This window comes from Cupressus sempervirens, chromosome 7 (assembly GCF_028749045.1).
Source record: "Cupressus sempervirens isolate cs-2001-9-10 chromosome 7, ASM2874904v1, whole genome shotgun sequence".
Taxonomy (NCBI): domain Eukaryota; kingdom Viridiplantae; phylum Streptophyta; class Pinopsida; order Cupressales; family Cupressaceae; genus Cupressus; species Cupressus sempervirens.
The window spans coordinates 933,488,725-933,505,806 of NC_143124.1; the positions used below are offsets into that span (position 1 = coordinate 933,488,725).

The following is a 17,082-nucleotide window of genomic DNA, read 5'->3' on the forward strand; positions in this document are numbered from 1 at the left end:
TTAACCCAAATGAATTAGATTATAGATTTAAAATATTATATTTATTTGTAATCACTATAAAATAATCAATTAGTAGGACTAAAGATACATATTTTTTATGTGGATAAATATATGCTAGTAGCTAAGCCAATACATTATTTTAAAAAACTTTTATAAAATACAATATTCTTAAAAACCTTCATCCATGGTAATTAATATTATTAAAATGTATACATTTAAAGGTCCTGAAATTTGATATATCAAGGCAAACAACTTTAAATTAATTCAAATTATTATAAAATAAATCTTAAGAAGAACTAATATCTATTTAAGGTAATATTATTAAATTAATATAACAGTCATCCCTTCTAATTGTCTACATTTAAAGGTCTTAAAATTTGATTTAAATTAAATTAGACCATCTCAAAGGCTAGTTCAACAATGATGTACACTTATAACATGTAATATCTTCTCATGATCTTCACTATCTAGTCTCCACTTGCGACGTAGACAAAGCCCGATAGCAACAACTAGGTGGTTGTATTGTAAAACCTTGTTGTTAGGTTGATAATCAACAAAAGTGTATTCCATGTTGGACTATATTGTCTTGCTTGAAATATGTTCCCTGTATGACAACAAAAATTGCACCACAAATTTAAATATTTTAAAATTTGATAGATATAAAGTTACCTAGATATATATATAAATTCATATATGTACGTGCACATGTATGTATAATACCTATGGGGAACAACATTTCATCACTTTCTTCAGGATCATATAACTTTGTCCTCTCTGCAGTACATCACAATAAATAATAACTGACACCTTCATGATTTCTAAGCTCAACAATTACTACAAAGACATCTCTTGCAGAAAAAGTATACATACATGTACAATATCTAAGACAATACATTGATAATTGAATAACAAGTTGAAATTGATTGGCAAGTTGAGATTAATTTTTATGATACTTACCCACTTTTACCAATCCAGAGATATGATTATAATCATTAGAAACAAATGGAATATCATCAAAATTTCATCATCTTTATCAAATCTATCGATAACATCAAGTGGTACCGAAATCCATGCACCTATATATCCATGTGTTTGATTGATGCATTCTTGATAGTCTTCATCAATGCAATTGTCACAAAAACATGATTATTCTCTTGTCTTCAATGTCCAATTGTGATTTATTTGTACTCACGACCGAATGTAAGGAACATGTCTTTTCTATCCTCTTGCAACCATGCATATTTTTTCTATTAACACATGAAAGTTCATTACATTGAAAATATGGACAAATTAAATTTAAACTTCTAAAAAATCAAGATAAAACTTTAAAATGAAATTTTAAAACTTAATTGCATAGAATTTAAACAAATGTACACATCCATATTTGTTACCTCTCAAAAGACTATATTGTACCTATTGACTCATTCTTGATGATGTCCCAACCTCGTTTGATGCAACATGTGTCTTACATCATTCAATACCATTATGTGCATCATTTATACAAATTCCCTGATAATTCATTTGATATTTTTGTAGAGAACATTTGATGCAAGCTCCAACACCATCATGTTCACCTTTTCCATGCCCAGTCTCGAAGAAATTTCATGTGTTCTATATTCTCATTATGATGATATCTACATAATGCATAAAATGGTCTAGATGATTTGAACTGTGTGGCACATCCATCAAACCAAACATAATGTTTATCAACATTTATGTCTCTTTATTTCAAATAAGAAAAGAACATATTGAAGCAATGTTCTACATAGTGAATGACATGTTCTTTATTATCACTTATATAAATGTGATATTCCTTTTTAATGACTCATGTTTTAAGTGTACTTTGAACACCATCCAAATCTAATTGTGCATGTCTATAAAAAACATGTACCATAATAGTGACCTACTTAGAAAAGATATAATCTGATCGAATTGCTTTATGATGAACAAAGTAATAGTTCTTTGTAAAATCAACGACTGATTAAACAATTCATAACATCCTCAATACTGACCTAGCAAGAGTTTTACTAAAAGTGGAGGATAAAATTGTAGGGGCAAATTGAATCAATACAATGTTTAAAGATTCAATGACCGGAATCAAAGGAATACATGATTTTGACAAGAAAACATGTTGTCCCTACAACCATGAATGACTCTTAATAACAATACTTCAAATAGAGATTGAATCAAAAGTAACCACAAAGATAAGCTTGACACAAGGGGAAAGTTTGATTTCAACTATCATAATAGGCCTCAACTTCTTTAAAAATATATTTATGAAGATGACCAATCTACAAATTAATCTTTTTTAAGAGAGTAACTCTTTCATTTTTTAAAACCTCATCCTTAAAATTGCCACAACAATTGTTTGGGTGTAGAAAATCACCTAGCTCCCAAAATTTGGGGAAACAAAGGTAAGAGAAGTAATACAATACAAATCAAGAAGTGAAGAGCACATATGCCTTATTTCTTATAGAGGAAGAAACTCCGGTTGCCATAGTAGAAACACGAGAAGCACCATTAACACAAATAATAAGAACCTTCTGACAAACTAGAATAGGAGAGAAGGAAAGGAGAATCATGACAAGGTGAATTCATAGAAGTTGAATCCACATTGATAGTATTAATATCATGCTCTTAGACAACTCAATGAATAAATCATCCTACAAGAAGTAAGACACATCAAATATGAAAATAGGAAATGCAAATAGAATAAGTTCAAACCCTAAAATAAACCTCACATTAGCATGAAAGAGAACAACAAAACATAGTTCATTTTAAAGTCAATGTATATAAAATAAGAGCTCTCAAGGAGCTACAATCCTTGCCTTTTTTTTGAAGTAAATGATTGATTTGTGCCTAGAACATAATGCGTAAATATTTGTGCCATGTTTAGTCACAATAAGGGCACAACTAAATATATAACAAGTTTTCAGCATTATTTTCATCAACAACAACTATTTTATTACTTCGACAATTGTTAGATGCATTTTGTTCTAGTGGTGGTTATTATAATCACTCATACCCATTAAAATAATATTCGAATAGGATCCATTTAAAGCCTAGTTTGTAGAGAAAGCCAATAGTTTGTGTTCTCCAAAGCTGACGATTAATGTTGTATGAAAAAAATCATATATTTGAAATCATATAACTTATAACTAGAAATAGTTTAGCTATAGAAATTTAGTTAGTTAACAAATTATTTTAAAGTGGCTTGGAAAAGTTTATAGAGAAAAATATTTACTAAGTTTTTGATTAGGATAACAGGTTTTACAGGGATCCTGAAACCCAAAGTTTTACAGCTTAAAACAACTTAAAGCTGAAAAGATAGAAAAAAACAAAAGCTACCTCAAAAAGCTAGAAACAAAAAGGCTCGAAGCCTAGAAACAAAGGCCAGGAACAGAGCCTGGCGGGCAGACTAGTGTCCCTTCTTAAAGTTATTATTTATAGTTTTATACTCTTTTAAATTTTTGTGGACTATTTTATTATTAGTATTATAGATTTTATATGGTCTTAAATATATTTTAATTTTAAATTCAATATTCCAGGCTCTAGTAATTTTTATTTTAAAGATTGACAAAATAAATATTTTTTATTTTGTATTATATATTTTGAGAAAGAGGGTGAATTTTTTTTACAACAATACAAAATGTGTAATAAAAAAATGATACAATAAATTTAATAAAATCTTATATTTCTACTCTTAATATTAATATTTTTGTAAAAATATAATTAAATATAGAATTAATTGTAAAATTATTGATATAGTTTTTTGATATATAAACTAATGACAAAATTGTTTTTGTTAATGTTTTATAGCTTTAGTCGGATAAACTTATGAATGATTATATATGAGATATAATAGATTTATTATACATAAGACTATACATACATACATACATGCATACATATATGTTATTATATTAATTATATAATTAATGAAAATAGACATGTCCCTCTAAGTTTCTTCATAGACTTATTCTCAATATAAGTGGAGAAAGATTGTTGCATTTGAAACAACATTATTTGATATCTAACAATTCTTTAACTTTAACATGGTATCACAATATATGTCATTGGTATCAAAGCTGACACAAAAAATAATTAATAATACGAGATGTAGTGTCATGAGCTTGGGTACACTATCTTCACATAATAAATGCAAGAGTTAGAGAGCTTGATATCCAACAATGAGGTTCATTGTAGTGTTCATGGTGAATGACTGTTGATCTATACCATATGTAGCACGATAACTATGAGTTGTAAGCGTGCCATTCATAGAGGGCAACGTCTATACAGCCACGAAAATGCACTTTCTTACGAAGGAGAGGACTTAGAATTTTTTTTGAAAAGTTCTAAAAAATAATGTAAAGGAAGTGCACTTTCGTGGCTGTAAAGGAAGTGCACTTTCGTGGCTGTATAGCCACGGGCTTCATAGAAGAGTGGATGGAGCAGTCGTAGTTTGATTCATGAATTAAACAATCTTTCTAATTGGCCTAGGGTACAACTCAAACAACTACCCACTAACACTTAGGTTAGATACTCGTTGTTGACAAACTATGGTTTGCGGCTCAATAAGTAATATCGTGGAATAGTCTAGGATTGAAATTTACCTTATCAACGAATTACAAGAAGCTATGCACTAAGTTCTTACACAAATTGATCTACATATATGCAACGTGCCAACTTTGATCGACAAGTATCTACACTAGATTGCACAAACTTATTCATTATGGGACCTTCGACAACAAAAACTATGAGACATATGCAAGATCCATCATACAAATTATGATACAAAATAACAAATGGAGACTCCATTTCAAGTTGATCAAAGTAATTCAAGACCTTGTATAGATGCATCTTTCTATATGGGTGAGAAGTTTTATTGGCATGGTATTAAGGATTGAGTTTACTGGCATGGTATGAAGCCAACTTGCAGATTATCATGGATATGCCCAATTTTGATCTAAGAGAGCTTCATAACTTATTCAAGTTGGCATTGGTTCAGTCCTTGCAATAGTTGTAAAAGTCGTAACAAATCTATTTTGAAGGCTAATCAACTACATATGAGGTCAAAGTTACTAATAGATTTGATGGAGGGACTACCCTTATTTACTTGGCATGAAGGATGCTATGCCAACTTTCAGAGAAGGAACTAGATGTCAAACATTTTGTGGGGGCAACCAACTGCAATGCACATATAATCACATTTGTTGGTAGTTAACAAATGTTGAGTGTATGGAGTTATCTAAGTTTTTTTGGAGGCAATGTTATTACAAATATATCAAACTTTGGCAAGGAAAGAAGTCACAACATCAATTGGGTAACAAAGAGATATTTGAATTAATACTCCATCTGAGAAGTCAGATTGACATAGACAAGTAGCTTCCTAGAGTGATGTCATCACTATTAGTCATTATTTGATTAGGATCTAGGATGATTACAGAGGAATGCTTAACATAATTACATAAAGTTAATTCAAAGAATTATTTAGCGAATTAACATAAATTAAATACTTAAATGAACAAAGCATAATAAGGAATGACTGAAAGAAAGAGAGAAGAGAGATAGAAGACAAAACATAATTGATCACAGAGTTTGTCTGCGGGTCAGACTACATCTCTGGGTCCTGCTCCAATAGAGGGACTGATCCGATAAGCTCCAAAATCAATTACAAGTGTTTGAAATAATTCCTTTCAAGCACAATTACAACATTATTCTCCAATGTGCAAGAATAATCACCAAGTCTCCAAAATCATAATCTCCTTCTCATCGCCTAGATGAATTTCCAAAGCCCACTACCCCATTTTATACATCAATTTAGCCATGATTAGGTTATAGAAAATAATTACAAAAATAATCCCCCATAACCAACTTCATCTTTGAAGTCACCCCTTTTATCATTTTTTTGGTTACGATTTCACACTAAATTTGGGGATATTTTAAACTAATAACCTTATATAAATAAGGTTGGGCAGATTTGTTATGGATAACTAATAGTTCTTCCTTTAATATTAAATAGGTCATAAACAACCCTTTGGTCACCCTTAATTTTAGGAGGGCAATGGTTAGGAGTTCAACTCCCATTATCTAATTCCTTTAATTCAAATTAAATAACCATTTTAATTTTAATTTTAATTTTTCCCCTCTCTTTAAGATTTTATGATGTCATGCTAACATCATCAGAATCCACACCTTTTACTTAAACTTTAAACCGTCATAACTTTCACATCTGATCTTTGTTTTTGATGAAATGAATGCCATTGGAAAGCTTTTGATGAGCTCTTTTATTTGAAATCCATTGTTGACCACTTTTGAGATGATTAATTTTTTACCTTTTTACAACCTTTGTTCCCAGTTTGACCAAACTTTGACTAGCCATAACTTGGTCATCTGAACTCTGATTTTGCCTATTCAAGTTGCATTAGAGTCATAATTTTGCACGCTTTGTAATGATGTTAATTCTTGGAGCATTGGGGACATTTCATTTTCTACTAATTTTTATCCCTTGGATCACTTCTGGAGAGATGACAAAAGCATTAGGGTGATTGTGATTGATTGGTGTTCAATGTTTGATTGTCTGCATGCAGTATTATGATGGGTTTTTGACTATGGTGACAATCTTTAGAAAAGTTGAAGTATTAGCAAAGGTGCTTTCAAGAGTTGCTATGTTGAGATGCAAGTCTAATCACAAAAATATTTTTGGAACTTCAAGTTCAACTTTAAATGAATTTGTGGAACGAAAGTTTGATCATTCAATTGAAGATTCTTGACCCTTATTCGAACACATGTTTTGTTGTGTTCTTGGAGGACTCTGGGTGTCATTTATTACTGAAAGAAGATGAATACTATAGCAAGAACTATGCAATGCATGAGTTCTTGAGCTCTATGGGATGCCTTAGGCCCAGTTTGGTTGCAAGAATTGGGCCAGAATAGGAAAATCTAAATACCGGCATTCACCAATTTGACATTTGTTTGCAAAATACAAAATTGGAATTAGAATTCGCCTATCCTAATTTGACCCCAAAATGAGCATAACAGAATTCCTAAAAAAAGGTGGAATAAGAATAGCTTATTCTTATTCTAGTTTTTAATAAACTCAATTTGATGGGTTGTCAGGTTTGTGACTTTGTTGTTTGATTGTATTTTGCCACTAAAATGCTTTTTTTGACTTTTTTTTTTGTTCTTCATAAGATATAAATTAGGTCAACATTATTTAATGTTTAATATGTGTTTATTTTTAAATGACAAAAAATACTAATATCATATTTGATATCTTTTTAAAACTTTCATAAAATTATCTTTACAAATAAATCTTGTGTTTAGTCTTATAATTAAAACTATGTTGAAAAATCATCTGAATATCATTTTAATAATCTCAACTTATTTGTATTTTTTATTTTCTTTAATATATTTAAAATTAAAATAATTTTAGTTTTGATCTTATTAAAATAATTTGATTTGATTTAAAATTAAATTTATAATATAAAATATAATATGTCCTTTGAATTTTGATGAATTTCAAAGGTTGTAGTATACCTTTCACTTATAAAGTCAATTTAAAAAATAAAATAAAGGCTAATTAGAATAATTTGACTTTTTCAAAAATAAATAAAAAATCAAGTTTTATAAATAAAAATTCTTGTTTATTTAAAATATTACCAAATTAAAAATAATAATTTAATAATTAAAATTTTAAAACAAAACTTATTCCAATTCCTATAAAAATATTTGCAACCAAACATAGAATATGCATCTTTCGACTCCTCTTCCAGGTCAACCAAACAGGTTGAAATGATATTCTAGAACTTATTTTAAGGATGCACGAATACCAGAAGAGAGCTTATTCTAGCATAGATGAATGTCGCATTCGACAATTCTTGCAGCCTAATGGGCCCTAGGGACTTTGATTACAATAATGATGTGAATCTTTGCTAGGTTTGAAATCTTGTTCTAATTGCTTCTAAATAATGAGATAAGTTCATTATCTCTTGATTATTACATATATTTGCATATTGTAGTTAATCTCTTAACTAATCCATGCACATAATATAAGAGTTATTTGCTTTATTTTGCTCTTTCTCTTTTCCTTGATTGGTAGAGATGGTTTTACAAAAAAGAAAATGGAAAGAAAGAAGTTTTCCATATTCAATATGATGAAAAAAATTAATGATATACGAGTGAGAATTATACATCGTGGGGAGGAATCATAACCAATATTCCATCCCAATTTGTCTCATTCTTAGAGGAAATATATCATAGAAAAGACATCAGAGTTCCAAGTTGAACCATCCTTAGAGAGGATATGTGTAGATAAGTATTTATCATCCTTAAGTATTACTTTTATCTACTCATTATAGTCTCTCTCTCTTATTTGTATTTCAATACATACTTTAAAGAGCTATTTCGTCTTGATCTTTTCTCTTGTCTCCAAGGATGTTCTTGCAAGAAAAGAAGAATGATAGATTAGGCATGCTAGCAAATATGAATACCCTTCCATAACAAGTGGTAGTGTAGCACATCCATATGAGAAGGAGTAAATAGATGATATGTTTCAGTTTTCTTCTAAGAATCTTGGTCATATTGGATTAGGAGTAGACAATGTTGAGATGGTTTCTCTACTAATCAAAAAATTATCACAATTAAAGGGACTATGATTCATGGGATGAAGTTCCATGGGAACCAAGACTATCTTGACTATAACATTCCTAGATAGATGGATACATCTAGAAACAAGGAGTATAACAGTTCATTAAAGGAAACCTTGGACAAAAAGAGGGAGTATATAAAGGATATGTTTCAGATTCAGAGGGAGTTTTAACACCTTATTGGAAATAAGCTTGACAAAGAGATTAAAAGGTTAGTAATTCTTCGTGAAGAAGAAGTTCCAAGTGAAATCCCTTGTAATGCATTCTTCTCTATGAGAAATAAGTTTGAGGTGAAAAACTTATTCTTTGATATGATCCATGGTAGATGTCATGACATCACCGCGTGATGGTATCCGTGGTGATTTCACGTGTATGGGCAATCCTTCTATGTACATCATGAGGAAGTGACGACTTCCAAATGATTATCCCTTGTACTTACATAAGTATTTGGAAGGTGATGACCTTACAATAACTTATATCATGATATACATTTTATGTAAATGTTGAAATAGATCATGAAAGGCTTTGTCTTGTAAATCAACAACCAAGTATTAGATTCCATTAAATTGGTTGTCTTTAAGTTGTTTGTATAGATATATGATAGGTATTTGGTAAAAATCTTGTCTTAATATTTTGATAGGCCATTGTCGCATTGAATACTTGGTAAATATCATTTATTTGATGTTCTAATATGTCATTACTAAGAGTACTTGATCAATATCATTTGATTGATGTTCTGATAGGCTAATACTCAGGTTACCTAATATGATATGAAAAGAGTATTTGGTGAATATTATGTGTTGATATTTTGATAGGTCAATACCCATATGATATTATACAATAGAAGTCTTTTGATCAAATATTTCCTTGATGTGATTTACTAATATTACCAATGGTGTAATATTAACAACAAAATAGGGTAAGGGTTGAATCCCACCAAAACCGCATGAGCCAAATAGGGAAGATCTTTCACTTTCGAAATGGCGAATGATCTAGAACTCCAACGGGAATTTGCAGTACATAGAAAATAATCCAAAAGTATGCCCAAAGACTACCTACAAGCCATGCTTAAATACTCATCATGAAACTTTCGAAGGCTATACAAAGATAGCCAACGATGACAAAAACTACGAAAAAGAAGAAGGGTCTGAGATATATTAAATCAATCGAAACCACAAATAAAAATATTAACTTGGGCCCCATCTTAATTAATTAAAGTAACTAATTACAAGTTCTTATATTATTTAAATTTTGGGACCAATTAATTAATTAATTAAATTTAATTATTACATTAAAATTTTGAGACATGACAAATCCTTGCTACCCAAAGATTGCTTGCCCTCAAGCAATCGATCATCTAACAAAACATCAATAGCTCCAGGGTCCCAAATCAAACACATGGGCAAAATGAGTGAATTGTTATCAAACCTCCCTTGCACTACACTACCATTAAGCATCTATTGCACCACTCTGATATAAACATTGTCAAAGCCTTCACCAAGATCCCACTGACACAAATTGATGAAATCTTTCATGTCATTATGTTAAAAAATCTCTTTGGGTATGGTCATGCACACATACGCTAATGTTGGTTGGCACAAACTTACTCACTCACACAACCACAATGATCACTATTATATTCCTAATGGATGAAACCTTGATGAAGAGAGCTTCAATGGTGAGAATGTCAACGAAGGGGGCGTCGATTGTGAGAACCTTGGTGACAAGAGCTTCATCGAAGGGTGTCATGATGATGAAAGCCTCAGCAAAGAGTACCTCAGTAAAGGGAACCTTGGCAAAAAAAACCTCAATGGAGAGTACCTCAGCAACAAACAAAATTTTAGTTGTAGATAAAACCTCAATCACATGCGAAACCTCAGTTGAAGCCTCAATGATGGATAGAGCCTTGACAGTGAGCAATGTCTTAATGGTGGCAAATGCAGCTATTGCGATTGATGCAACCACAATGATGGACACACAATGATGACAAAGATAGCAACAGATATAACTAAAATGATGGATACACCCTTGACGACAAATGTAGACTTGATGTTGGTGATGGACACAATGACGTTGATAGACACAACAATGGTGACAAACATGATGATGGACTTGACAATAGACATAGCTATAGTGATGACAATGGACACAATAAAGATGACATACATGACGATGATGGCAGTGTTGGACATGGAAACAGACAAGGTAGTGGTGATGACAATAGATACAATGATGATGATGGATATGGTGATGGTGACAACAAAGGACATAATGACAGTGATGGACACAAACTCGACAATGAACACAAACTCGATGTCAGTAATAGACACAATGGTGATGGATATGAACTCAAAAAGGGACATGAACTTGGTGTCAGTAATTGACACAATAGTAACGGGCACGAACTTGATGCCGGTGATGGACATGACAATGGTGATGAACATGAACTTGACGATGGACATAGACTCAGCGTCAGTGATGGACACGACGATGTCGAACACGAACTTGACGATGGACACGATCTTGGCATCGATGATGGACATGATGGCAATGGACATCAAAATGACAGACAGAACGATGGTGATAGACACCAACTTGATGATGGAAAAAAATACTAACTTGGCATTGGTGATGGACATGACAGTGTTGAGCACAAACTCAACGATAAGCATAGACTCAACGTTGGTGATGGACACAATGATATTAGACACAAACTCAACGATGGACATGGACTCGGCATTGGTGATGAATACGAACTCGATGATAGACACAAACTCTACGTTGGTGACGAACATGACAGTGATGGACATGATGGTGATAGACACAATGATGGCGATGGACAAAAACTCGACAATGAACACGAGCACAAACTTTGCATCGGTGACAGACATGATGATGATGGACATAATGGTGACAGACACAATGATGGTAATAGACACAAACTCGATGACAAATAGGGACATAGACTCAACGTCGATAATGGATAGGATGGTGTTAGACACAAACTCAATGACAGACATGGACCTTAGCAATAGACATCACTTCTATGATGGACACAACTTTGGAAACTTATAGAGTTTCCTCAATGGATAGTGCATTGGTGACAAGCACAACCATGGACACAACATGATCTGTCCATGTCTTCACAAGATCCATGCAAGCAAGCTCTTCATTTTTTTGGCATTCTCCCCATGTTGGTGTAGTAGAAAGATTTAGCAAATCCTTTGGAGTGACCCTATAATCATGACTTCATTCTCCTCATGTAAAGCATCACCCTTATCGTTGTCATCCATTTTTTCCCACTTGTGCAAATGAGATATTAGTTTTTCTTCACAATGCTTGAAAACAATATTGACTAATCTATATATTGCTATAGAGGGGATACAATCTAGATTATGAATAGCCCATAACATAGATGTGATGGGTTGGGATGTTTCATCCATCTCTTTAATGCACAAAATCATAAGACTCTCCATAGCAACTGGAATCTTAGTATCATGATCTTCCTTGATGATGACCAAGAAGCGATGAAACATATCATGGACCAAATTTTTCAATTTGAGATCTAAGAGAAGATTACTTTGACATTTGCACAATTCTCCAATATTGTAGATCTCTTATCAAAAGGGTCACTATTGAAGTCTTCAAGACTTTGAAAGCTAGCAACTATCAATTGCAATATCTCTGTCATGGTGTTATAATCATACGATGCTTTAAGAGCCAAAATTCTGAAGACCTCGCTGAGACATGCTGCAACTGCCAATCTTTTATCCATGTCATGATATCTCAAAAGCTTGGGTTGACTTAAGGCATTCTTAATCGATGAGAGGATTCTCTGTATAAATCTTGAAGGTAATTGGTCCACCTGACACAAACATATTTCCAATATATCTAATGGAAGATCAACACCTTTATTGAGCTCTTTGCCAATCCTTTGTAGTGCCTTCAACCACCACTCTCCATTGCTATTCAGGGCCATTGTGTGATCCAAGTACCAAAATCTCTCAATCATCCCAATAGGCTTGCAAGATCACCAACTCTAATACCAATGTAATGCTCTTGAACGGTTTCAGTAATGTTCCCAAAAGTATCAATTTTTTTTTGAATGGTTTTGGAGATGCTCCCATGCTACGCAGTCATAGCCCGTGTTGCATGGCCTCAGTTGCCCATGTTGTGCGGCTACTACCTGTGTTGTGCGACCACTTTCCTGAATAGTTTCAGAGATGCTCCCATGTTGCCTAGCCTCAGCCCGTGTTGCACAGCCCCAATTGCCCATGCTGCACGGCTATTGCCCGTGTTGCACGACCACTGCCGGTGCTGCACGACCACTGCCCGTGCTGCATGGCCTTAGTTGCCCATGCTATGCAGCTACTGCCTATGCTGCACAACCACTTTCCTGAATGGTTTTAGAGATACTCCCGTGTTGCGCAACCTCAACCCATGCTGCGTGGCCTCAGTTGCTTGTACTATGCAGCTACTGCCCGTGCTGCATGGCCACTTTCTTGAATAGTTTCAAAGATGCTCCCAATGGTTTCTACTCTAATACCACTATTATGTTACCAAGTATATAGGACTAGGTAATTGGTGGAGATGAAGCTTGAATAATCTGTACGTGAATGAAAAGATCAGCCATACAATGTAATGGGGTTCGTACAGTGGAGGAAAGTGGAGAAAATATGGAGTTGCTGTCAAGAAGTCCGTATGGTGCTAGAGAAAAGCACAGGAGAGGCCATATAGTATCCATAGGAGGGCCATATGGTGAAGAAGTAGAAGCCATACAACGGGTGTGTCAAGGTGACTCTTGTATGGTGGAAATCAAAAGGTCGTACAGTAGAGATCAAGGTCGTACGGTGAAGTGTTTTAGGCCGTATGGTGATGGTATGTTTTAGGCCGTATGGTGGAATTAGCAAGCCATACGATGCAAATGAAGGGTACTATGAAAGTTTGGAGGAGGGACAATCATCAGTGAGTATTTGTGTCAGAAGTGATACAACCACAACAAGGATGATGACTTTGCTCATACAAAAATAACAACAAATTTAGATGAACTCCAGAAAATAATAAAGACTTCAATAAAAATAATCCTTCAATTAATATTTGCCAAAGATGATGCTTTGATTCGCCAGATCTAAGCAAAGTAATACATGCAACAATGGAATAGGGCGAGGGTTGAATCCCATCGAAACTGCACGAGCCAAATAGGGAAGATCTTTCACTTCCAAAATGGTGAACAATCCAGAACTGCAACAAGAATTCGTAGTACACAGAAAATAATCTAAAAGCATACTCAAAAACTACCTACAAGCTGTGCTCAAATACCAGTTGGAAAACTTTTCGAGGGTGTACAAAGATAGCCGACGGCGACACAAACTATGAAAACAAAATAAAATGGGTCCGAGATATATTAAATCAATCGAAACAACAAATACAAATATTAACTTAGGTCCCATCTTAATTAATTAAAGTAACTAATTAAAGGTCCTTATGTTATTTAAATTTTGGGACTAGTTAATTAATTAATTTAATTTAATTATTACATTAAAATTTGGGGACATGACATAATATTTATCATATGTTTATTGCACCCAGCTAAGAGGGAGTGTTAATGTTTTATAGCTTTAGTCAGATAAACTTATAAATAATTATATATGAGATATAATGTGTTTATTTTTCATTTTATTTTTTGGTTGGTTATCACGTTTGACTGGAGCTTTGAACCAGTGGGGCCACATTTGGGGGATCCCATTCACTAGGTATTTCCATATTCTGCTCAAGATATGTGCCAACTAGACTCCTTATCACTTCAATCCCTAATCACTCTGACTCCTTATCACTCTGATTCCTTATCACTCCATTCCCTTATCACTTTGACTCCTTATCTCCCCAACTCCTTATGACTCAAGTTCCTTATCACTCCTAACTCCTTATCTCTCCTACTCCTTATCTCTTCATTAATCTTCACCTTATCTCTCCAAGTGCTCCATGCACTCTTCTTATCACTCTAGATAAGCATCTTATTTCTTCATGTGTCAACTAAGTAGCAGTTGCGTACACTGATCATATTATCTAGGAAACCAAAGAAGTATTTATCACTCCTTATGACTCTTGAAATGACTGCCACTATGCACCTTATGAACTCCAAACAGTTGACATTGACCCCCTCAAAGATCCATCCAACATGGTTGTTGACCACAAGCTCCAACAAAGTGTAACACACACACACACACGCGCACGCGCACATGCGTACACACACACACAAAAAAAATTTCCAATTAGCCATGATGTTTTCAATTTAAAGTGCTTTTGATTCACATTGTTTGGAAACATTGAGCCCAATATATTTCAAACCACTAAAAATCCTTTCTCCCAATTTTCATTGCTTGATGTCACTAGTAGTACAAGTACTAGTTGGATGTCATCAATTAGATGGGAAGACAATTGACACCCTAGTTCAGATGAAGAATTTAATGACAATATAGATGGAAGTCCCATGCTGATAGAGCGATGTAAACAAGTAAAGGAGCTTCACCCATTGATAGTGTCACAAAACTAGTTCGTAATATATGTGGATCTCCCATGCTTGTCCAAGATCAAACAATATTTATTGTGACATTCTTATTTCACACAACCATCTTTCTTTATTCCCATTGTTTGCAGGGACCCATGTTGCACTGAAGAAGCTTCCAGACAACTAGATAGCAAAGCCATAGTCATATTCTTCAAGTGTTTATCCTTTCACCGTCCTTGTAGAACTGCATTTAATTCATCTTTATCTATAGCTATCATTCATTTCTTTTTTTTTTCCTTTCTAATTTGATTTATTAAAACACTTCAACCCCAAAAAATTGCCAATGCCCAATAAAAAATAGGGAACATAAGGTCTCTACCTCATAAATAAGATAAGAACTAATAATGAATCTAATTGTAAATAGATAAACTTTTAACTATTATTGAATGTTATTATTAAATCTAATTGAATGAATGAATGGTTTTTAATGACATTCATGAGACTAAAGCAGTTTGAGGGACCAAAGAACAACTACACTGGATAATTTTTGAATTCCTTTCAATTTCTAATCTTTTGATATGAATCTTAACCAAAAGACAAGCCTTTATCTTGTCCCCTTCAAATAAGCTATGCATGTTGTCCACCTTTAAGATGATATCATAGAGAGATCGAATGTTGTGTTATGTAAAAAAATTGTAATAGATCAAATTTCTACCTATTGAACATTATTTTTATATTAAAACTCAAGAGTTCAAAAGATCTTATACAAAATTAACAAGAGGGGGCAAAACAACTAGCCTATGAGTCCAAAATAAATGACAGAGTTACATAGTATGATGCAAGACTAAACAGACAGATACAACAAGACAAAAAAACGGCTAATGTAAGATATCATCACGATTCTTGATCCAAGTAGTCCACCCATGAGACCCTTCCATCCAGACCACCTTCTTTCTCTCCAAGATCTGGACATACATATCCAGCTCATCAAAACCGGGAACATTGTTATCTGCGATGTCTTTGATCAGCTTGTGATTGAACATTATTAACCATGCATCTTATTTTTATGTTGGGAGGCCTAACCTAAAGCAACGTCATGTAGACGAACCTCTATTCGGCGGTAAAGGAGGTAATCTACGGCCCACATGTCTCGACCGCAGCGGTAGGAAAATACTGTAAAGAAACGCGGAAACTTCTCTTATATTTCGGTAAGTCCAATTGGAAACCGCATTTGTGAATCTTAAAACAACTTTCCAACCAAAGGAAGGGTCCAGCCTGAATTTCCTCATGCATTGTCTACAATCTATTTGCGTTGCTGCCCGACAATGTGTTGCGAACAACATCTGCAATTCATCCAAATTTACAATCTCTGCAAGCTGCAAAGGCCTCAGAATGTTTCCCAAGAAAATATTTCAATCGCGAGCCCTCCATCGATGCAAAGGTGAAGACATGCCCTCATGTACATCTTTCAAGTTGAGCGAATCCTGCAAACTTGTTCTTCAAGCGGGGGATATAACCAAATGGCACGTCAATGGCGAGACTGATGCAATTGTAAGTATCAACATAATACATAGACAAATCCTGTTATGTATGCCTACTTTTTGGGCTTTGAGTTCAAGTTTATCAACGAGTATCCTCATTCTCAAATCCCCTGTTTTTACAGTATTCCCAATTAGTTTAGTTAGCTTTAAATACAGTCTTTACACGTATTTGACCACATATTCAAATTCTTTCTTTATTTGATTACTGCTGTTTACTGCTGTTATCCTTTGTAAATATCATAACAATTGACTCAAAATAAGAACAGTGACAGTTTTGCTATATACTACAATCAATTAATTAAAAAAAGCAAAACTTTAAAAAATCAGATGAAATCTAGAAGTAAATACACAAAATCCTGTTCAGATGTAAAGTGGCAGCATATCC

At 33.5% G+C, this 17,082-nt stretch overlaps 1 protein-coding gene across 4 annotated transcripts in view; it reads left to right on the plus strand.

The window, feature by feature from the left end:
* Positions 1–16,230: 16,230 nt before the first annotated feature.
* LOC149550638 (uncharacterized) overlaps positions 16,231–17,082 on the plus strand; it is a 38,755-nt gene continuing 37,903 nt past the window's right edge. Inside the window, exon 1 of one of the 4 annotated variants that reach the window (XM_089793626.1) lies at positions 16,231–16,707. In XM_089793626.1, the coding sequence (XP_089649752.1) occupies positions 16,444–16,707 (264 nt within the window). In that variant the 5' untranslated portion in view covers positions 16,231–16,443. The remainder of the gene's footprint in view (positions 16,708–17,082) is intronic. The other 3 variants (XM_089793625.1, XM_089793628.1, XM_089793627.1) reach the window with 3 other exon arrangements.